Source organism: Centruroides vittatus, unplaced genomic scaffold (assembly GCF_030686945.1).
Source record: "Centruroides vittatus isolate TY-2023 unplaced genomic scaffold, ASM3068694v2 scaffold_211, whole genome shotgun sequence".
NCBI classification, from domain to species: domain Eukaryota; kingdom Metazoa; phylum Arthropoda; class Arachnida; order Scorpiones; family Buthidae; genus Centruroides; species Centruroides vittatus.
Window position 1 is genome coordinate 716,556 of NW_027122687.1, and position 23,927 is coordinate 740,482.

Here is a 23,927-nt window from a genome sequence, read left to right on the forward strand (position 1 = left end):
GAGTAATATACTGTAGTCCAGGGGTGGCACGTAAGAGAAACCATCTAGTACAGGGATGAGCAACACGCGGCCCGCTAAACATGTTTATGCGGCCCGCCAAGCATTTCTAAAATTGAATTTATTTTATCGACTTTCTCCCATCAATATATTGTTATAAAATTAATTATAATAAAATGGTAGTACATACTAAACCGAAACAATTTTTTGTGACGAGTTACTCACTTGTCGGCGACTTGTTTAAACATGCAATACGAACGCGCCGCGTCTGTGCTTGTTTGTGTTTGCTTCTGTCACACAATCAGTCAGACTGGTAAGCTGTGAACTAGCAATTTTAGCAATTCTTGTGTTTCTTGAAAGGCGTGAGTGCAATATTATTGTCAAAAAGGTAATATTAGAGGTTTTTTTTATTCAAAACTAGCTGACCCGGCCACGCGTTGTTGTGGCTCAAAATGTATCTATTATAAATGTATAACACTTCCCCCGTGGGGGGAATTTCAAAAAATCCCTTCTTAGTGTACATTCTCTTGACGTACCCTATTAAAACGCATCTAAAATAGTATAATAAAAGCCGAGTTCTTCACAGTAAGCCTTAATCCCGTCACTTTTCCCGCTGGGGAATATCGAAAAATCCCTTTTTAGTGTATATTTTGTTGACGTAACGTATTAAAACGCAATTAAAAACGCAAAAAACCGCATGTAAAATAGTATAATAGAAGCTGAGTTCTTCACGGTAAGCCTTAATCCCGTCCATCTCCCCCCTGGGGGGAATTTCGGCATGTATATTATATAAAAACACGTGCGTATTCGAATGCAACGTTGTGTCAAAATTTCAAAGGAAGCGGTAAGAACAAACGAACGTTATATTTTATTTATATAGATAGATACAAAATGATCTGCTTCAGTCCATTCTTACAGAAAAGCATAATGCCTCACAGAAAAGCAAACTTAGGTCGTCGGAAGTTAGCGCCATCTGTTGGACATAAAAGCCTTAATCCATATATAAATATATTTTTGAAAGGGAGGAAATGGTGTAGGGGTATGAAAAATAGATACTAGCCGATTCTCAGACCTACTGAATATGCATATAAAATTTGGTAAAAATCGGTAAAGCCGTTTCGGAGGAGTAAGGTAACTAACATTGTGACACGAGAATTTTATATATAAGATTAAGTTTTCCTACAAATTTTTTTTAAGTTTCAAATTTTTAATCTATAATAGCATGTCGGAAAAGCAAACAAAAAAAAACGGAAGGTTGCGGATGAGCACAGACGTTTCCAAGAAAAGTGGAAATTTGATTATTTTTTCACTTTCGTCAAAGATAAAGCTTTATGCTTAATATGCTCGGAGACTGTGTCGACATTAAAAGAATATAACATAAAAAGGCATTACGATACAAAACATGAACAACAATATAAAAACTTAACAGGACAACTCCGGATAGATAAGTTTAATCAAATGGAGAAAAACTTGGGAAACCAACAGGCTATTTTTAAAAATCAAGCTATTTTATCAAATACGGCAGTAAAGGCAAGTTTTGTTGTCAGTCAAATACTGGCAAAAAAAATGAAACCCTTTGCGGATGGAGAGATGATAAAAGAATGTTTGACTGCTGTTGCAGAAATAGCATTTCCTAATAAAATAAATATTATTTCAAACATTAGTTTATCAAGATTCACCATTGCAAGGAGAATTGAAGACTTGTCCGAGAACATAGCAACAACGCTTCGTGAACGCATTGCAAAATTCGAATACTGTTCTTTGGCACTTGATGAGAGTTGCGATATTAGCGATACAGTACAACTGGCTATATATATACGTGGTATTGACACCAAGTTTAATATTACCGAAGAATTGTGTTCACTGTTTCCAATCCAAGGGACTACAACCGGCAAAGTCCTGTACGATGAACTAAAGTCTGTGTTGGAAAATTTTTCAATTTCATTAGAAGAGATTATTGGTATATCGACAGATGGAGCACGAGCAATGTCAAGCATGGAGGTAGAAGTATCGGGAAGGCTATTTCAAGACATTAAGAAGGTTACAGGAAGGGAAATATTCGTTAACCACTGCATAATTCACCAGGAAAATTTGTGCGCGAAAGATTGAGTTTGCCAAATGTCACAGTACCAATAATTAAACTAATCAATTTTATAAAGTCGCGCGCGTTAAATCACCGTGAATTTAAAGAATTCCTGAAAGGTTTAGAATCTGAATATGGCGACGTGGTTTTTAATACCGAAGTAGGTTGGCTTAGTAAAGGTGCAATGCTAAAAAGAGTATACAACTTAAAAAGCGAAATACAATTGTTCTTGGATATGAAGGGATATGCTTTTCCTCATTTCGGTAATAAAGAATGGATGTGCGATTTTGGGTTTCTTATCGACATGACTCAGCATCTCAATGATCTTAATGTGGAACTTCAAGGACAAAGGACAGTTTATTCACAATTTGTATGATAAAATTCAGGGCTTTGAGCGCCAATTAAAATTGTGGAAACAGCATCTTTTGCAGAATAATGTGTCTCACTTTCCACATTTAGAAAAAGAAAACGTTACTACTACTCAAAAATACGCACAATATATAGACATTTTAATCAACGAATTTCAATTACGATTCCAAATGTTCAAAGCTGAAAAGACAGCGGTTTCCACGAAAATGTTTTCCTCGCCATTTAATATCGATGTGGATACAGTTCCCGAAGACTTTCAAATGGAAGTGATTGACATGCAGAATAATACCGATTTAAAAAATGTATTTTTCTCAGTAAACATCGAAAATTTTTATAAATCTTACGTGAGCGCTGAGAAATTTCCGCTTTTGACGAAAAATGCAAAGCAAATGATGTCTCTGTTCGGAAGTACGTATGTTTGCGAACAATTATTTTCAACCATGAAATTAATCAAAAATGACCACCGATCAAGACTGAGTGATGCACGATTAGAAAGCTGCGTACGTGTAGCTACATCATCAATTCCGGCTGATATTGATCAGCTTGTATCGAAAAAACAGTGCCAAATTTCTCATTAAAAATTTCAAGTAAATTCGTTTTTCTGTTCTTTTCTTGTTTGTTTTTATTTTGCATTAAAATTTGTATATGAAATCTTTACTTTTTTTAAATTTTATATTTTTTTTATTCTAATGTTTATTATAAATAAAGTTTTGTAAATTATTAATAAGTGTTACTTTATGTGCGGCCCGCCAAAAAATTTTAAAATTTAAATTGGCCCGTTGATTAAAAAGGTTGCTCACCCCTGATCTAGTATGTAATGTATCATATGATTTCTGTCTTTTTCAATCAGATTTTTTACATTTATTCGAATTAAAGCGTATTCATTTAATTTCTTTAAATATCATTATTCAAAGTCTAAGACTTTGGCACGCGGACTCAAAAAGTTTTGCCATCCCTGCTGTAGTCAATAGAAAAAATCTCATAGCAAAATTTGTCAAAATTGTATTTTTTGTTTTTTTTTTTTTTAATATAAGTTTAAGTAAAATTATGAAAATTTACTTGTAATATTGATATAAAATATGCGCTTAGGCACTAACGTTCGTATTCTGGATGGTGACATTCCAGAATACAGTATTCAGCATGTTTGTTAGCTTCAATTTTGCTAGGAGACAGTTTCTCGAGGGACAGAAAATCAAGTTTAGCTGTTTTTCAGGAACGGTAAGCGTCAAGGAATTCACTTTAACAAGCAAAGTACTGTACATCCAAAAACAATTCAAAACTTTCAAGATGTTTTTAAAAAATGTAATTTGCAGGAAGTGGTGATATATGTAATAATAATAAAAAATTAATGTAATTGTAATGAATACTGTAATAATTAATTTGTTAATTAATTTACTGTTACAATATTATGTTTTATTTATATATTTTTAATGCCAATCATTATTCAAATTTTTCAATAATTTGAATTATTATTATTTATTTATTTCTTAAAACATTCAGAAGTAAAAACTGTGTTCTAATTCAATATTAATAAAATGAAGTTACCTACTTTAAATTTAAAAAAATATATAATATACAGTATTTTTTTAATCTATAATATAAGAGCATAAAATTTAGTCCGTTATGAGCTTGTGTAATGAAATTGTAAGAAAACAATAGCAATTCGATAGTTTTCACCCGATTTCAGAACTGATTTTAGAGCGGGAATATTACTGAATACAACAGTACTGTCGATGCTGCTTCTCGAACGGCACTTTATATAGCGAATGTCTTTGGAATCTATCGATGCGAGTTTAGACAATCGGTCAACCATTTTCCTAAGACCGTTGCTGGAAAAGAAGTAAGAGGACAAGCAAGATGTAAACCAACTTTACGTAGACTTCACTAAAGTGTATGACTGTCAATCGCGAAGAACTGGCAAATAATGTGAATTTGAAATGCCCAAAAAATTAATAAAAATGAAAAGTGTATAGAAAAATCAATCAGCGGAGTCAGGGTCGAAAACAGAGAACCTTCGAGATAACTAGAGGACTTGGGGGGAAAAGCGTCTCCTTGCCTATGTTTAATCTAACGCTTGAAAAAGTTATTCGCGAAGTGGCGAAGGAGTGGAACCGAACGACCTCCATCAAATATTTGCATACGCGGGTGACGTTTGTCCGATAAATGCCACTGGCGAATACTTGGAAAATGCACCACCATTACTCTCGGAATCGGAGAGGGTGGGCCCGAAAGTTAATGAATCAAAAACAAAGTATCTGCTGCTATCGAGAGGACGGCGAGTGGATGCAAGAGGCACAAGACAGAAAAACGGAAGTAGATTGTCGCGGCGGTCAAGGACCCAAGAGACTTAGATAACCATTAAATGTTCGACGATTTCGTATTTAGTGGAAAATTCTGAAGCCGACAAATCTTCAGCAACAGCAATTTGTGCATTTGGCTTGCCTTCACAGACAAAACTTTGTAATTTGCCTCCTCGTCCGAAACGGGCGTTAATAAGAGAGCGGAATGATGAAATAACGAGCCGCGATGCTTCTACTACCACACGTGACATTCTTAATATTTTTTTTAACTCTCCGCCCAGTGGGCACTAAGAGAGCCTTTTATAGCAAGCCCATTATGGGTTCGGCTAGGTGGTGAGGGACGGGGACCGACATATCCGGACGGACCACCACCCGAAAAATTCCTGGGGATATTCTTAATATTTTCGACGCATTGGTTGAAATTAGCGACATTTGATGTCGATTCCCGATATGACAGGTGATCTCGAGAAGCTTGGCGAGTTCGAGTAGTCTGGTATAACATGGTGAATACGGTTAGCAAAAATCTACGATATTGCCGATTTGGGAAAAAGTAATCGATGATTTCGAAAAGAAGGGTTCGTCTTCGGGCTTCCCTAACCGTTTGCCGGCTGCGTACTATTTTCGAATGTGTTTTCTCCAACTTAACCATGATTCTGCTAATGCTACCTGTTTCCGTTGCATCGGCAGAATAGAGATTTTATTGCCCAAAGCTCTCCAGCAATTATCTGCCGGTAAATATGACAGATATGGCAATTCTTTCTACAGAAAGTGACATTGCACAAAACAATTGGCGGATCGGGCAGTCGGTGGTTCCCGAGCGCCTTGGTTTTAAGGCGGCCTTGTTCTAAATACTAAGTAATGCTATCGAATCAATTTATAAGTTAATTTCAAAACACCAAACACAACCAATTAAGAACTTTTTCATTCGTTCGCACGGTTTGCGAGAGCTGAACTGCGCTTGTTTGATTGAATAGTGGGTACGTAAACACTCAAAGAATTTTCGATATTTATTACAATTTTTTCTGGCGGTCGAAAGATGATTTTATTTGTCAGTTAGCAACTAGTAAAAAGTTTCGCTACGCCTCACACTTGTTCCGATAAGTAATTTGGATGGACAAAACTATATTTTTCGTTTGTTGTGTTAAAAATATAGAAAGATGTCTACTATTGATACAGTGAATTATTAACGTTTAGTACGAATAATAATTTTCAAAAATTTTGGTTACTTTAACGCAAAAATAATGAAAAGAACAGTAACTGTGTTAAAATAAAATATATACAGAACAACTTCGCTTAATGAGCGTAATTCGTTCCAAAACCTTATTCAGGTATACATCGTAATACGAAACAATTTTTCCCACAAATTATTATAAAATACGATAATGCGTTCCATTCCGAAAAAATTCTCAAATACCGTATTTACTCGCGTATAAGACGAGGTTTTTATTTATTTTACACTGCTTCAAAAACCTAGGTCGTCCTACACGCGTGTGCGAAGGATCCTTTGCGTTTTTGCAATAATTTTTGTGAACCGTGTATAGTTCACGCTACCATTATAGCGGAGTGCTATCGCGGTCAAGGTGAATGCCGCTTTTAAAGAGATGACCCGAAAATAGCTGGACACTTGGGAATGATTATAAATGTAGTTATTTGATATTTGTTAAATTGATATTTTTAACGAATATTGTACAGTACATTCTGAATCATAAAAAATAAACTTTTTCCTGTCACGTGCATTATAATTTTTGGTTTTGCTGCATGGGTCTCGGGTGCGTGGAAAAGCAATCTTCAAAAGCTGATACAGTCATTCGGGAAACACTGCATTTTAAATTCACTCGACGGATCAAAGGACGATGCTTTGTGAAGAATAAAAAAAAAAAAAAAAAATTGTAACGAAGTGTGAAGTGTGAAGCGCGATAGGAATACACAGACACGTGAATTCAATTAAAACAAATTTAATTTCGCGATAAACAATATATACAGATGAGTTCTTTTGGATTCCGTCGGTCCAATTTCTCTTACTGTCCGATAGTAACAATAACCCAAGTAGCTTACCTTCTTGGCAACTACTTGCCCGACAATACTAATGAAACCCGCGCGATTTTAACTAACTTAAACCTAAGGATAGAAAAGTGTAGAGATAGGGAAATGAGAAGAATTGATAGGATAGTGGGGTACCCTTGTTCTCGCTGAACTCCGATGCCGGCTGGTGCTTTATTCTGCGTGTCTCTGGGTTCGTCAATGTTTTAAAAACCTTCTACTATAATTTCTTTTCGGTGTCTCTGATTCTACAGTCCGGATCCTCACCTCACGGCTCTCCATTCGGCCCTCGTGGAATTCCGTCTCACGAGCTCGCTGTTTTCGTCCGTGCTTCTTCGTGTCGGGCCAGAGAAAAAGTGACCCTTCGTGACCCAGATTTGACTCGTCCTCAACTCGAAGTCTTTGTCCCACACGGCCCCCTGGTGGGTGGGGAGTGGGAAGCCCCTGTTCCCAGAAGCCAGAACAATGAACAAAGGAAGTTAGAAAGAAGGGTTAAGAAAAAGAGAAAATTATTAAAACTAAATCTATAATACATATGTACAAAAATATATGGCGTACAGCCACAGAAGCTTCGGAGGGAGAGTCCGAGTAGACAAAAGGTGATAGCGTCAAGTAAACATGGTTGTTTGCCTTAATACGTGCATTTGATGATAATTTATTTGCGCGATTAAACGAAAATAAAATTAGAATTGTATTAATAAATCTATTTTTTTTTATTTTGATCTTTAAAGTCGCACCTCGTTCTATGTGCGAGATCGTCTTATACTCGAGTAAATACGGTATTTTACGTATAACGTTTATTCAAAGAAAATTATATAGGCCTAATATACATTGTTAAAGAGCGTCAATCATTTCTTCTAGCACGGAATTAACCAATCTGGAATGCGAATTCGATTTGCAGAAAACAAAAACAAATCAGAGATAATAGCATGATGTCGCATGCGCACAATCCGGGGACTTCCCCTCTCCTCGTCACTCGTTATGCGAAACTTCGCTCGTTAAGCGAGTCGTGTTTTAAAATTTTGATTTGCTCGTTATGCGAGGTTTCGCTGTATTTCAAATTAGGCTTCGTTAATATTTATTTCTTTATTCAATTATCGTCGTCGTCACTGCTATTGTCAGCTTCATCTCTGAGTAGTCTCAATACTTCTGGACGTATACTTTTCTCCTGTTTTAGCGTTTAACTCGAAAACCAGTTATAAGATAATCTGCATCGAGTCTGTCATCGCTTCGAGAAAATTTATGGGAATGATCCCCGCGGAACCCATAATGGGCTTGCTTAAAGAGGCCCTGTTAGTGTCCACAGAGCGGAAAGGATTAAAACTAAGGATACGCGAATGTCATTTTATTTACCAAATATTTTTATTCGGTCGGTCACAAATTACGTGTACACGAGAAAATCAAAAGATAATGCCGGCCAATGTAAATGATGCAGAGATTCTAGTGCTAAAAGGAATATTTGCATACTCCTGTGTGAATCATGATAATTACTTTTTAATATTGGTTGTTACTCATAAATACATAACCATTTAGGATTGCATTAAGGCATTATTTAAGCTGCTTTCTAGTACAAAAATTTTAACGTTTTGTCCACTCGGATTCTTAATACGAACCACTGTGCGCCGTTTACGGCAAATTGTCTAAATGAAGATGGTTCTGTGCCCGAGGTTCTCAGTGTGTGTCTAAATTTCGAATGCTCCTGACAATCGGAGGCTTCGAGCTCTCGCTTCTTGAGTCTGTGCCACGATCTGCCGTGGCAGAAAACATTAATATAAATTAAACTAAGAAATCTTTACAGCCGTGGGCGTCGGCAGAGACGTCAAACGGGATAATTGCCATTCCCCGGGATCGAATAAAAAATTCACCAATTATAATTGTAAAAGTGATTGAAATATGTTATCTTATACCTTTGACCGTGGGACGATTTCTCTGTCTTTTTTGGTGTTATACTGTATTCTATACTTGTGAAAACCTTCCAAAAAAAAAAAAAATAGAAATAAAAATTCATTGATGTAATTATTTTGTTTCCGAGTTTTGCCCCCTGAGGTAGTTGCTGAAAATAAGTCACTGTATATAAAGTTAGATAATAAAATGCTTAATGTTTCAAGTGTGTAGATTTTTTTCAGGAAAACTCTTCAGTTTAACTTCGTTTTAAGACCAAAATTTTGTTTGTTAAGTTATGGCAACGCAACATTTGGGCGATCTGCCTAGGGAGATGCCTTTTTAAAGGGGACTAGTCCCTATTTGGGCGTTACAGGCGTGGAGAAAACCCGGAAAGCTCTACGTGGCCAGCCCGCGCAAACCCACAACCGAACTCCCGGTGTTCAGGGAACGGAACTGCCGTTGTCTGTCCTTTAATTTCGAGAACGGAGTTAGCTAGATGAAAGCCGAGGCCAGATATGGAAAGCTTAGGGGTTGGAGGCTCCGATTAACTACATACGAACTTCCGATGCAAACTGGAAGTAACGTTATTTCAATTCAAAAATGACTTCCTAAACGAAGTTAGATAGATGATCGGCACGACTCTATTGCCAACAGGAAAAATATGATGTTCAGAGGCAAGCTATTATTAAACTGAGATGGAAAGCGTGTATTTCAAGTTAAATTTAAAATATTAAAATTTTAAGCCAGGCATTGTGACCACGTCACAGTAAATATTTGCTCGTATTAAGTTATAAATAATTGCTAAAATCGTGCATTAATATTCCACGCAGTCACTCTACTGAAAATCTAAGATCCAAAATGGAAGACGAGTCGGGTATCGCGAGTATATAATGCACACTATTACGTCAATTTGACGTCATTTTACGCATCCTCATTACAAAAAAAAAAGTATACGAATGATGTCAAAATGACGCATTGCCGCTATTCTGATAAAACGAATACGGCTTTTATGTAATTCGGAATTCTTTACCGTTCAATTCTGGCATTTAAATTCCGTTCTCTCCGTTTTATAACGAATTTTATTTAAACTCAGTTGCAACTGCACTATTCCCAAATCTTATATAGGTGAAACTGGTAGAAATCTGAAGACCCGGTTTAAGGAACACATATCCGCGATTAAATATAATAATTGTAACTCAGCGGTTGCTATTCATTGTAACAACAAAGGTTGCCAAATCATAAAAGAAACTGTAAAAATTGTTTAAAAAAGAATTACATACGCATAAAAGGAGATGGTACGAACACTTTGAGATACTTAAAAACAAAGACAGTGTGATGAATAATAATATCGGTCAAAAGCTACACGAAACTTGGTACCCATACTTGACCAAGAGAAGCCGAGAAGGGGGTGGCGATAGTGGTTAAATAATGTGTTAAAGTACGGCATGTTCTCGTTAACTCTGTGCATCGTTTCCAAACGGTACTCAGCAGGGTGTTCATACGTCTCACTTCCACTACCCCCTTCACTCTTCTACATTTCCCAAACCCCTCAAAAAACCCGTTTTTTCGACCCTCCCTTCCCTTAAGACCATCCCACCCAGTATCTCCCCCCACCTCAAGATGATGTCTTTCTGATGCATCCTGTTAACTCCCCCATTTACAATTTGTGGACCATCCCATCGTGTAAAACTCTACTGTAAATTAAAACAATCTTCTTATGTCCCTTTATTTTAACGGTGCATTACCATCACTTCATCATACTGGTTGTTCCAAAGGATTTTTTCTATTGTTCTTACCGTAACCAAGATCACGATTTCCCAAATTTTATAATATTAACTCAGCACTGTGTCATGTATACTGGAGTCTTTTTCCAACACTACGTACTGTACTGTACCATGCCGTCATGCCTGCAGTAAGTTCAAAACTTTTTACATTTATGTTGTTTTTTTTCCCCTTTTGTAAATCATTTCCAATTTAATCATTATTTTAGCTTATACCTGTTAATCAATAATCGCCATCCATATTTTATCTAATGCCACAACTCCTGCATTTATCATAATCCATGTAAGTTTCCTAATGATCTTTTACAATTTTGTAACATTACAATAAATTTATGCTAACTTTTATATTAATACATTATGCTAACCTGTATGTAATTTTCTCTATATAGTTGTAACACAAGAGTTGAAAAGGGACATAATCGTCCGAAATGCAGACTCAAAGAAATAAAAAGTTTTTCTAAACCTTGTCCTCATTTTTATTGATAGTATAATAAGTCTAGCGAAAAACAAAAGCCACCTTAGCGATCATATACTTGAACACAAGACTAGACAAGAAGCGTATCGCAGAATTTTATTTAATTTCACAAAAATACCGGTCCTAGGCAAGGTCGTAGAATATAAGGTTGCCTCATAGAGAAGAAACGATTCTCATTCAGCGCCGGATTAAGCCTCTAGCGGGCCCTAGACAAAATTTAAATTGGGGCCCTATTTAAATAAGTTGCTTCTAAACAAATCTTATATAATGTGACATTAGCGTAGCTAGCATGGGTGACACCCGGTGCAGATATCGTGGTGTCACCCAAAGTCACACCGTAGTGTTACCCTTTTTAACTGTTTTATAAAACACTATTGAATTGTAATAACTTCGCACTCGAGCAACTTGAACGCTACATCGAATATGCGATGTCGCGACGTATAAGTTTAAATTTAGAAAATGAATCATAACCATACATCAGTATTACTATGAGAGGCGGCCCTAGGAATATATGTAGATGGTGCGAGATATCTCGTGGGAGAGATTACTTTTGACGCACGGATGGCTGTTGACCTTTTTTTTTTTTTTTTTTTTCTTGGGCAATGGCTAATGGAGCCGGGCCCCTCCGAATTACGGGCCCTAGAGATTTGCCTATTCGATAATCCGGCCCTGTTCTCATTGGTTGTGTTAAGTTCGATATTCAATTTAACAAAATTGTAACACGTGCGTTTACGTTACGTAGTGTTGATGTACAGTCCACAGCTCTGTCACACGTGTCAGGTGTGTTGTGTAACTATAGACTTGGGAATGCGGGTGTTTTAAGTGGTGCATTATGTTTAGAAACCGTTTATAAAGAACTTCAACCCTTGCGAGACTCATAAGAATAGGCACACTTACTTTAAATATTTTATTTTGGACTTTCTTGGCCCGAGCGACCTCCGCTCTTACATTAGTCATGGACGTCTCCTTTTTGCACACCTTCTAGAGTGCCAGCTCCGTAACAGCGGGGACAGATCTTCCTGCCTAGAGAGGGAAAAATTGTGCTTTCCTTTTGGTGTGGCCGGGCAGTGCTGACCGGAGTGTGTAGCTGTGCTGACCGGAGTGTGTAGCTGTGCTGACCGGAGTGTGTACCTGTGCTGACCAGAGTGTGTGGCTGTGTGGCTGGCAAAGAACCAGTGTTGTGCCTTTCAGTGGCGTGCCGTCATTGGAAGCGGTGGAAGCGCCGCTTCCAGCTTCCAATGACCTTTCCTTATAGTTTCTAAAATATAAATTTTTATATTTTAACGTACTTTGAATTAATTAAAATTAATATTTTATTATAACTGCATTATGTATCTTATTACAAATTTCTATACTACATGTGAAAAAAACGATAAGATTGCTATTGTATATTCGAATATCAGTGGCAGAATGGAAGCGCTTACAAGACAGCTTACACGGCGAGAATAACTGAATGGTGTAAACCAGCCAGAGGGCATTGGCGCATGCGTTTTACAGAGCACCAAGCTCACCCGGTTTAGCCGGTGGAAGCTACACACGTGTAACGCTTCCAACGATTCTATCCCTTAGCCACTGGGTAGGGAGCTATCTGACTAAGTGAATTGTTTAAGATTTAAAAAGTAAAGAGTATTCAATGTTATTTTTATGTACGTTTTTTTGCAAAGTTATATTTAATTATAATTTTCTTTTAATTATGCTGTAATTATATTGACAGATTTTCAGACATAAAATCTTTAGAATTTTTATCACTTTTAGATGTTAATAATTTTAATATTATGAAAAACAATTTTTCCAAGCGTATTTTAATTCTTTAAATTAAGTAAATTTTATGGGGAATTTTTTGATTTAACAAAATTACGTAGCGAATCGCAATATTTATATTCGTGTTCGGACTATATTGACAAGTAACTCTTAAACATAAAACATATTATAATTAAGGTCGATCCGAACAAAGACGTACTAAAAGAATTATTTGATTCAATATCATTAATTTTTATGGTACCATCTACCAGTGTGTCTGTCGAGCGCAGTTTTTCAACCACGAAGCAAATTCATACATTGGCCAGGAACACTCGGTTGGAGGAAAAATTGTCGTCGCTAGCGTTGCTTTCGATAGAAAAAGAGCTTTCAAATACGTTAATGGAGTCGACGACCAGCGACTTTTATGATAAAGTAATTAATGACTTTGCGGAAAAAATCGCCGAATAGAGTTAGTTTATAAAAAATTAATAAAACAAGTTTTTCTATCATTGTTTGTATCATATCAATTTGTATTATGTATGTATTATTTGTATTTTAGAACTAAAATACATAAATTGTTTATTTTTGTCATTTCCAATATTTGTTTAAAACTTTTATGGAAATGTGAGGTTCTAGACAGGTCTGACCCGTCACGAAAGACGCGAAAAAACGGTTATTTTAGAGAAAAATTTATTAGTTTAGAAAAAGATAGGTAAAAGTCGTTTGTAGTCGGACACCCATTGTTTATATCAAACTGCCAGGCAGAAACCATAAATCGCGGAAGGAAGTCGTCCTATGATCGGTGGAAGATCGAATTCGTCTTCGATTTCGACTTTTCTCGCGCTCCAGGTAAGAGTCTCGTTACATTTAGTAACCAGGGACCAACCACTTGGGATGCGTGATTGAGGGAGAACGACCAATCAAAATGAATGAAAGAAAGAACGGAGATTGATATAATCTCCGACAATCGAGGACACCTGGCATTCGGTTAACGTTCGGAATAACCAAAACGCCGTGTGTCAACGCGCAAAAAAAGAAAAAAAAAAAAAAAGAAAAAGTACAATTTCTCGTCTATTGTGCCAACCTGCAACCCGTGCCACTTCGGACTTAGACCGTGTCCCCGACGCCAACAGAAAAAGTCTCCCCGTGCCCTACAGACTTGTCAACGCCACTGTCCCGGGGCCACCTTCGATCGACCATCAAAGAACCACATTGACGCCCAGGATGTCCGAACGGCTGATTGTCCTAAAGCAAATTATTTTGTACATAGTATATGTTTATTTTATGTTTCTTTTTTGTCGGTTTTTGTCAGATATGTTTCTTTCGCCACCACGCACGTACGAATGGACCCTAGGCCATCACTGACGCGCAATTAACTGATTGCCCCTGGAAATCGGCTTCTTACAGAAACACAGCTTCCCTATCATCAAATGTCACGGCACGCCACTGGTGCCTTTATTAATTAATTGTCGGGTGCCTGAGTGTTACTCGCTTGTGGAGTGCCAGAGTGTTACTCACTAGTGTTAAAAATAAATTACAAATAGTGCTGTTGTTGTGTTATAAATAATTTGTGTACTGTGTTTAAAACGTGTAAACAGCAACATGTTAAAACAGGTTGCTTATTTGACGTTCACTCATAGTCGAAAACGAAAATCTTACTACGTCCTTATGGTAAAAGCATTACCGATCAGAGGCTCGTAGCTTTAATTACACGCTAATATTTCATTAATTACGATTCTTACTTAATTAAATATAAATAAAAATGGATTATAAATAAGAAAAATCCGGAATATTGAGTAAATCTTCGTAATTTCTACGTGTAAAGTTGAAATTAAAATGCGTTTTTCTACTTTGTAAAAGAAATCTATTTTATGATATTATAACAACAATAGTTTCTTAAAAGATTAATTTTGGTAAATTCTACGTAGGTGATTTATATATAAATGAATTAATTTAATTTATATCGTCAAACGACTTCTTTTTTAAAACTGAAAATTATATTGGTCTATTTTTTTATTTTTAATACTCGTGTACCGAAAACGATATTATTTACTCATACATATACAAAAATAACTTTATAAAAAGAACAATTTTTTATGTTATAAACATATTATTGATATCAATACATACAAATTAAGTGTTATGTAAAAACAATTAAATCAGGTACAAAATTTTTTAACGTTTTCTATTATTATTACAGTTTTAAATTAAGATCTAAAGTTTTACAATCATTACATTGAAGAGATTCTTCCGGTTTATCCCGTTTATTTACATCTAAAAGTTTTCCTGACAGTTTTTTTCTATTTCTTTTTAATAAACGATTCCTTCTTTGATTTCCATTTTTTATATTTCCTAAATTTACTGTCTGTAGTGAAATTTTCTTTAGTTTAGGTTTTGCCAATAAATCTAATAATTCGGTTTTTAAATTTCTCTCGGAATCATTTTCTGTGAAATGATCGAAGCGAACGTGACAAGAATCGGGATTAAATTTATCTTTTCTTTTACAATTAATGGATCCATTTTCTTCTTGTTATTGGATCTTTAGGAAACCTAAAATAACCAACTTTCGTGTTTAATAACTTTGTGTTGTGATAGCTGTTATTACAAGTTGCAATAGCGCATGATGCGCCTGGCATCTAAAACCAATAATAAAATTTAGCTATTTTTTTAATTTTCCCAAATAAATCTAATCGAGATATAATATTCTGAAGTGGGAAAAAAGTAGTATTAACATTTCTTACATAAAAATTATTATACAATTAAATAACATTACAATAAATTTATAATATTTATAGAATATTTTTATATTCTGCATTTCAATGCATTTTACGTAAATATGCATATTTTTAAAAAACTTATATTAATTAATAATAAACAATACTTTTTTTTACATCTTAAGTTATCTTAAAAGCGTTACAATCTTGTTAAGGAACCAGCTTATTATTTGTAGCCGTCATTAAATCGTGCAGATACTATTATTATACCTGTAGAAAACTATTCTTAGTATTTTAGTAATAAATATATTTTATCCGTAATCATATTCTGTAATTTCTGCAGAATCAAGTGTAAAGACTAGGACAGAATATCAAACGGTTCTAGGAACACTTTTGTTACTTCCGTACAATTTTTATCGATATAATTATCAACATTATTATGTTTAATAATAGTAATAACGATAGATATATTTATCTTAGAAGATTAAGAGTCTAAAAACTGTCACAAAGTAACAAAAATAGTGAAAATTCCAAAATTTTCTTCCCTCGCTAACTGCTATGAAACAGTCGCTCGACCACAACTCGACTACGGATGACGTATATCCGGAATCCGGCAGGAAGTGGCTAAACCGGCTGTATGAGGTCAAGATCCTAGAATATAAGGTTAGCTCATACAGCCGATTTAGCCACTTCCTTCCAGATTCCGGATATACGTCATCCCTAGTCGATCCGTGGTCGAGCGACTGTTCTACCACAGTAAGCGAGGGAAGAAAATTTTGGAATTTCACTATTTTGGTTACTTTGTTCAGCGTTTTTAGACTCATAATCTTCGAAGGTAAACATATCTATCGTTATTACTATTATTAAACATAATTATGTCGATAAAAATTGTACGGAAGTAACAAATCTGTTCCTAGAACCGTTTGATAATCTGTTGTTGTCTTTACTCTTCGTTCTGTAGAAATTACAGAATATGGTTGCGGATAAAATATATTTATTACTAAAATACTTTAAAATACTAAGAATAGTTTTCTGCATGTATAAAAATAGTATCTGCACGATAAAACGACGACTACAAATAATAAGCTGGCCCCGTAACAGGATGGTGACACTTTTAAGATAACTCGAGGTGTAAAAAGAAATATTGTTTATTATTAATTAATATAACTTTTTAAAATATGCATATTTACGTAAAATGCATAGAAATGCAAAATATAAAAATGTTTTATATATTTAGTATAAATTTATTGTAGTGTTATTTATTCGTATAATAATTTTTATGTAAGAAATGTTAATACTACTTTTTACCACTTCAGAATATTATATCTTGATTAGACTTATTTGGAAAAATAAAAAAATACCTAAATTTTATTATTATTTTTTTTTAGATGCCAAGAGCAACATGTGCTGTTGCAACTTGTAATAAAAGCTATTGTAAAACAAAGTTATTAAACAGGAAAGTTAGTTATTTTACATTTCCTAAAGATCCAATAATAAGGAGAAAATGGATCCATAATTGTAAAAGATAAATTTAATCCTGATTTTTTTCATGTTTGCTCTGATCATTTCACAGAAAATGATTTTGAGAGAAATTTAAAAGCCCAATTATTAGGTTTATTGGCAAGACCTAAACTAAAGAAAACTTCTTTATTGACAGTAAATTTAGGAAATATAGAAAATGAAAATATTAAGCAGTCAAATGAAAGAAAGAATCGTTTATTAAAAAAAAAGAAGAAAAAATTTGATAGAAAAACGTTTAGATGTAAATAAACAGGATAAATCAGAAGAATCTCTTAACAAATGTAACAATTGTAAAACTTTAGAAGATCTTAATTTTAAATTTAAACATGAAAATTCTATTTTAAAAATGAAGATTAAACATATTGAGATAAGAACGCAAGCAATCCAAAGAAATCTGAAATTGTTGAAAAGTAAAACTGTCATCATTCAAAAAGAACATGAAAAATTGAAAAAAATAAAAAAGATTTTGTTATATCAATATTGAAAGGTACCTTTACAGAAACACAAATATATAATCTGCTGGAGAGAAAAAGAAAATTAAATGGAAGAAAGAAGATATGAATTTGGCATTTACTTTGAGATATTTAAGCATAAGATCATATTTATACTTAAGAAATCAAATGAATATCCCGTTACCTGCAGTTTCGACACTTCGACGATGGGCTTCAAAAATAATTCTTTGTCAAGGCATATTAAATGATGTTACAAACATCATGAAAATTAAAGGCTTTGAACTTTCAGAAGAGGAAAAACTTACAGTTCTTCAGTTTGATGAGATGAAGGTAAATACTGTATATACTGTACTCATATTGATAAAACCACATAATTCAATAATTATTTTAATTTTTTGTTTTAACATTTTACTGATATTTCAGGTAAAGAGTATATATATGAATATGATAAAGTGAGAGATAAATTTATTGGACCCAATAATCAAGTTTTAGTAATGATGGCAAGAGGACTATTTGCATCATGGAAACAACCAGTTTACTTGGATTTTGATGTTAAAATGAAAAAAAAACTGTTATTTACTGTTATTTCAAAACTTTTTGATGCAGGGTATACTGTTGTTGCTGTTGTTAGTGACTGTGGTGGACAAAATATAGGATTATGGAAGGAATTAGGGATAAATATATTCAATACTAAATTTATACATCCATCTAATGGAAATAATATATACTATTTTCTAACTCTACAGCTATTGCTATTAAAAGATATATTAAAACTGAAAATGCCTTAGCAGCTTATGAATTTATATCATCAGTTAATGCATGGTTTGATGTTATGAATAGTTCAACACCCAATTTTCATTACAAAATTGATTATTCCTCCAAATGTGCTTATGGCATTAACATAAATGAACAAAATAATATACTTGATAATACTTACAGAATAATTGAAAGTATGAGATGTGTATCTAAACAATCACTTCAAACATTTCAAAAAGGAATGCTTATATCTATTAAATCTATCAAAGATTTATTTTTCAACCTTAGTTCAAAATTTCCTAAATACCATTATATCTTAACATGTAAAGTAAATCAGGATTCTTTAGAAAATCTATTTTCACAGATTCAAACTAGAGGTGGTTTATATGATCATCCTAGTCCACTCGAAGTAATATATAGAGTAAGAATGAAAATTTTAGGCAAATGACGAAGAATATTGCAAAATAAATTAAACACAAAGATCAGATAGTTGAAAATTATTTAATAAATGAAATGTTTGAAGAGGCAGATTTACTGCAAGAAGTTTCAGATATGTCTAGTTCTAAAGAACAAGGAATATCTGAAAATTTATGCAATGTAAATGATGATGATGATTTATGTGAGATATCTCAGGAAAATGTAAAATTAAAAAATGATGGATTACAATATTTAGCAGGATGGATTGTGAGAAAATACAAAAAAATATATATATATATATATTTAAAATATTAAAAAAATTTTGTACCTGATTTAATTGTTTTTACATAACACTTAATTTGTATATATTGATATCAATAATATGTTTATAACATAAAAAATTGTTCTTTTTATAAAGTTATTTTTGTATATGTATGAGTAAATAATATCGTTTTTGGTACATGAATATTAAAAATTAAAAAATAGACCAATATAATTTTTAGTTTTAAAAAAGAAGTCGTTTGATGATATAAATTAAATCACCTACGTAGGATTTACCAAAATTAATCTTTTAAGAAACTATTATTGTTATAATATCATAAAATTGATAAAATTGATTTCATTTACAAATTAGAAAAACGCATTTTAATTTCAACCTTACACGTAAAAATTACGAAGATTTGCTCAATATTCCGGATTTTTCTTATTTATAATCCATTTTTATTTACATTTAATAAAATATAAATCGTAATTAATGAAATATTAGCGTGTAATTAAAGCTACAAGCCTCTGATCGGTAATGTTTTTACCATAAAGACATAGAAAGATATTTCCTTTTCGACTAGGAATGACGTCAAATAAGCAACCAATGAGAAGCGTTCCTTCTCTATGAGCTAACCTTATATTCTAGGACCTTGGGTCACGGGTAAATTTTGAGAACACGTGATCGATTATAGAGCCTCTACGCTACTATTACGTCACAGCATCGACGAAAAACGACGGCCGACCTATCATTTAAAGATGCGATACGAGATGTTTATCCGGAAAACTTGTCCTTACATTTTAAACAAATTAAAGATCAAATTTAAGTTAAATTTCCGAAATAAATATTGCATTTATTCTTCTCGGCTATTTTAAATTAGTTTTTTATGCCTATTTTTCGTATAGGGGAAATGCTTTCCGTAAATGTCGTTTCTCGTTTTTCCTCAAGGACACGGTGACCTATCGACGTCAATGGATGATGGGCGCATGCTCTTTTGTTTGGTAAGTGCCGGCCGGTGGGTAAGTGGGTTACTTCGACTCTCCGCTATTTCGACCATTTTAGAAGAATTTGCGAATTCCAGACGCATTTTTTCGCCTTAATTTAATAAATAGGTGAGTTGCGATTTCGTTAAAGTACTTATCACTCGAGAAATCGATGTATTTTACCGCTATTTATCCGGAAATTCCGGACGGATGCCAAAATGGCGGAAGGATTCGTAGGAATGGCAAATTTTTCTACAAAATCGTTAAATATTAAGACAGTTCGTTAATTTAACCCGGAAGTTAACGCTCTGAAGAGAATTTATTTCGTTTGTAAATCTACAAAACGGCTTTTATTTATTTAATTAGGAGTTGATCCTCACCTTAAAAACCACCCTCCGGTAAACACTTGATCTATTTTAAAATACGTAGAACTTGCAATACACGTTACAATACCTCACGTGTTTGACCCCTTTATTAACCTCGTGTTCTAAGAATCTCGTGCAATACTTGTTAATTTCAATTTTATAATTAACTTATGCCGAAATTATTCTCCTATTGTACGCGTTTTAATAGATAAACCTCGATATATTTATAAATAAGAGTTTAAAAAAAGAAAAATGATGTTAAACGCTCGATATAGATTGTCCTTGGGGAATTTTGTCGTCATTTCTTTCTAAATCGTATAGGTTTGAATAATTAAAACTTGTAGATTTCCAATTGTGACGAAATCTTTGATGCAATAACGAATGAATATGGTGTGAAATGGATAGAAATATTGCTACAAATTATTATACATGTGTATTAATGAACTGTGTTTAATACATGGTGTTATGGAATAAAAGAAATTAATTAAAAGGTGATTTCGAATGTTTGAAAGTAAAGGGAAATGTCGAAACGAGTCGTAACGTTTTCTGTAACTGTATGCTGCGATGATGATCTTCTCGTTAATGTAGGAATGCATTTGTCTCGACAAAACTGTGGTTTTATATTGTTTATAAATGAAATTTAAATAGTTACGTGAAAGACGGAACATCTTTTGTTTGGCTAACTCTCTCCTTAATTTAAATTCATATATTTTATAAATATTTCAACTCTTCAAATTTATAGATATTTCCTCGTTCATTTGAATAAGAATCAGAGAATGATAATATGTTTGTTCTCTAATTTGTTTTTGTAAAGTAATGAAAGTGAAATTTATTTTTAAAATTTAAGTATTCGCAATTTTATTCGACTGCAGTCGTAATTGTTATTTGCAATTTTTTAATAAAATAGTAATTACGATTGAAATCGAAAACGTTTGGCTTAGTGTTCCGATCAATTTGTTATGTTGTTCAAAAATATATGCATATTTTAAATTTTTTTAGAAAGAAAAATGTCGGACATACCTCCCGGGGATCCCGAAAAGGGTAAGAAGGTATTCGTCCAACGGTGCACTCAGTGTCACACTATCGAAGCCGGGGGCAAACACAAGACCGGACCAAATCTCCACGGTTTGATAGGACGTAGTACTGGACAGGCGCCTGGATTTTCATATACGGATGCAAACAAGAAGAAAGGTATTATGTGCTTATATTATTTTAATGAATTTTAAAAACAAAATTGTATATTAAAATAAATGTATTCAATTCTAACAAGAATATAAACTGTAAAATTACCAATAAAAAAATTTTTATTTCTCTGTATAAAATTTATCCATATTTGGCCAATAAAGAAGTCAATTTTGTATCTGCAATGGATGATTGCACATACAAAATTTATTACAGAATTACAGAATCTTGTTGTCCATCGGTTTTGTTTACGTGAATTATTTTGTCTTAAAGACAAATTATGGAATTATATTAAAGTTTCTTACGTAAAAAAAAATCTCAAAACTTTTGCATCAAATCCATTAAAAATTTTGTAATTTGAATTATTGACTTACGACAATATTCTTTGGTGCAGTTGCTATAGAACAGTTTTTGCTTAATTAGTTTCCATAGCAGTGGATTATCATGCAATCATACAAGTGAATTAGATTAATAAAGCATTATTTAAAATTATAAACTTTAGGACAATGATGATTAAATGTAATGCATTTTTTTATCTGCTGCATTTAGTTTATTTACTTTTAATATAGAACTGATTAAGTTTTACTTAATGTATATTTTTTTCTTGTGATGATATAAAATTGTTTGCCCAATACAAAGGTTAAAAGATAACTTATCAAGCAAAAATCTAGGTTTTTAATTGTGTTGATAAACATTAAGTTACAAATAAGTCAGCTTACTAAACAAATTTTTAATTCATTGACACCTCAGTTCATAAAAAGTAAAAATGCTGTCTGTGGCTTTTAAATTTAATTATAACATCACAGCTTTAGGGAAATCTTTTGAAAAAGAAAAAAAGGTTTATTGTTAAATCAGTTCTTTTTGAGTTTTTAAAAATTAAACATCTCAATACTGTAACCTTAAATTTTACAAATATACAAATTAATTGTAAAATTAAAAATTAAATATTATGTTATAATAAATTACTAGATGCATTTTAACTTAGTAGGTGGTTATCTTTAAATAATGATGATTGCATATTTTAGTTTTATGCAAGTTTATCCTGTTAATATTAAGCTACAAACATTATACCAGTATAAAAATCTTTAGTTTAAGATTTTGAATATTCGGAATTTCCCATCCGTATTCAAATTGTGATATTCTGCGATGCACGTGGCCGGGTCCGAAAGTGCCTTGTTCGAGGGGAGGAAATTAAGTATAGTTCTCGTCTCGAATAGTTTAAAATGCCCAAGCACTACCATTTCAAACTAATCCCCACGGACGATGACGAGCTTTTTCGTAGTGCTCGTACAGTTTCCGGAAGCAATGTCGTAAGCCATCTTTTGCAACTGCTACAGTGATGCCTTTACTTCGTTTGGCGACTTGAGACGTTCGAGACAACTTGTAGCATATCTTCCGGAATCTGTACGAGCTCTGACAAGTGTATAGTTGCCCAAGGGGATTAGTTTAAAGGGGGTTGCATATCGGCGTCTTAACTATTCAAGGCAAGGAACTATATGCCAAGTTTCCAAATTTTTTTAATCGTATTACATATAACAAGAAAACACTTTATTCCACAATTATAAGTATTTGCTTATTTTAGTAAGATCAATAACAAAACAACTCGGTAAATAATAATCATTTAAATGATGCCAAAACTAAAATACATTATAGATAATACAGAATAATAATGTGTGAGTAGAATTTTATGTATAAACTCTTCAGTTTAAAGCAATCTTTAAAGCAATTTGCTTTAAACTTAGGTTAACGAGGTTAACTAACTACTGTAGTTAATGTAGTGAATTAAGCACTGCCTCTTTTAACAGTGGGTAAAAATGGAGAAATGCTAACATTCTTAACGTGGGTCCTCGGGCACAAACAAATAAAAGCTAATTTTCCATTTATTAGATAAAATTCGCTTCAAAAATCTTTGATTTTTGTCAAACAATAAAACCAAACTGTACAAGAGCCGACGTGGTTATTTATTATAGAGATTTATATAATTTTACGTTAAATACTTACATATTGTGCTTGTTTTCGTTCAAATTTTAGGTATTGTCTGGAACAGAGAGACACTGTTCATCTATTTGGAAAATCCCAAGAAATACATTCCCGGTACCAAGATGGTATTCGCCGGCATCAAGAAGAAGCAGGAACGAGCCGACCTGATCGCCTACATCGAGCAGGCCTGCAAGTGATGAAAATTTAGTTAGCATCAAATTATTATTGTGTGTAATATATTATATTGAGCTATCATCATTCAGTTACGAAAAGGAAACCATTCATAAAAAGACATTAGAGAGCGAAGAGTAGTGCAAAAACCCATTGAAATTTAGAAATAAAGTGAAAGACTAACAGTTTGATATTTTACTGTTGTTTTTGATTGACAAATAAATAAAAAACAAGAACAAAAATTGAAAAATGATTTTACTGTTTCTGTGTGTTATTCACATAAATCAATCATTTTTAACCCCTTTTTTTAATATTCTGGAATGAATTGTAGAAAGATTAGAGTAAATCAATTTGCAAACTTATTTTATTAAATTTCTAATTTTTAAAAATTGTTTAATGTAAAAGTATATTTATGTATCAGTATAATGTGGTTGATATTGAAAAGTTGAAGTACA

The 23,927-nt window shown here is 33.2% G+C and overlaps 1 protein-coding gene across 1 annotated transcript; it reads left to right on the forward strand.

Moving 5' to 3' along the window:
- Positions 1 to 19,753: 19,753 nt before the first annotated feature.
- Positions 19,754 to 23,725, forward strand: LOC136987441 (cytochrome c-like). The gene is made up of 3 exons (XM_067285181.1): positions 19,754 to 19,903; positions 21,139 to 21,330; positions 23,353 to 23,725. Exons 2-3 carry the CDS (start codon positions 21,147 to 21,149, stop codon positions 23,496 to 23,498), a joined length of 330 nt encoding a protein of 109 aa, XP_067141282.1. The 5' UTR covers positions 19,754 to 19,903; positions 21,139 to 21,146; the 3' UTR covers positions 23,499 to 23,725.
- The last annotated feature ends 202 nt before the right edge of the window (positions 23,726 to 23,927 follow it).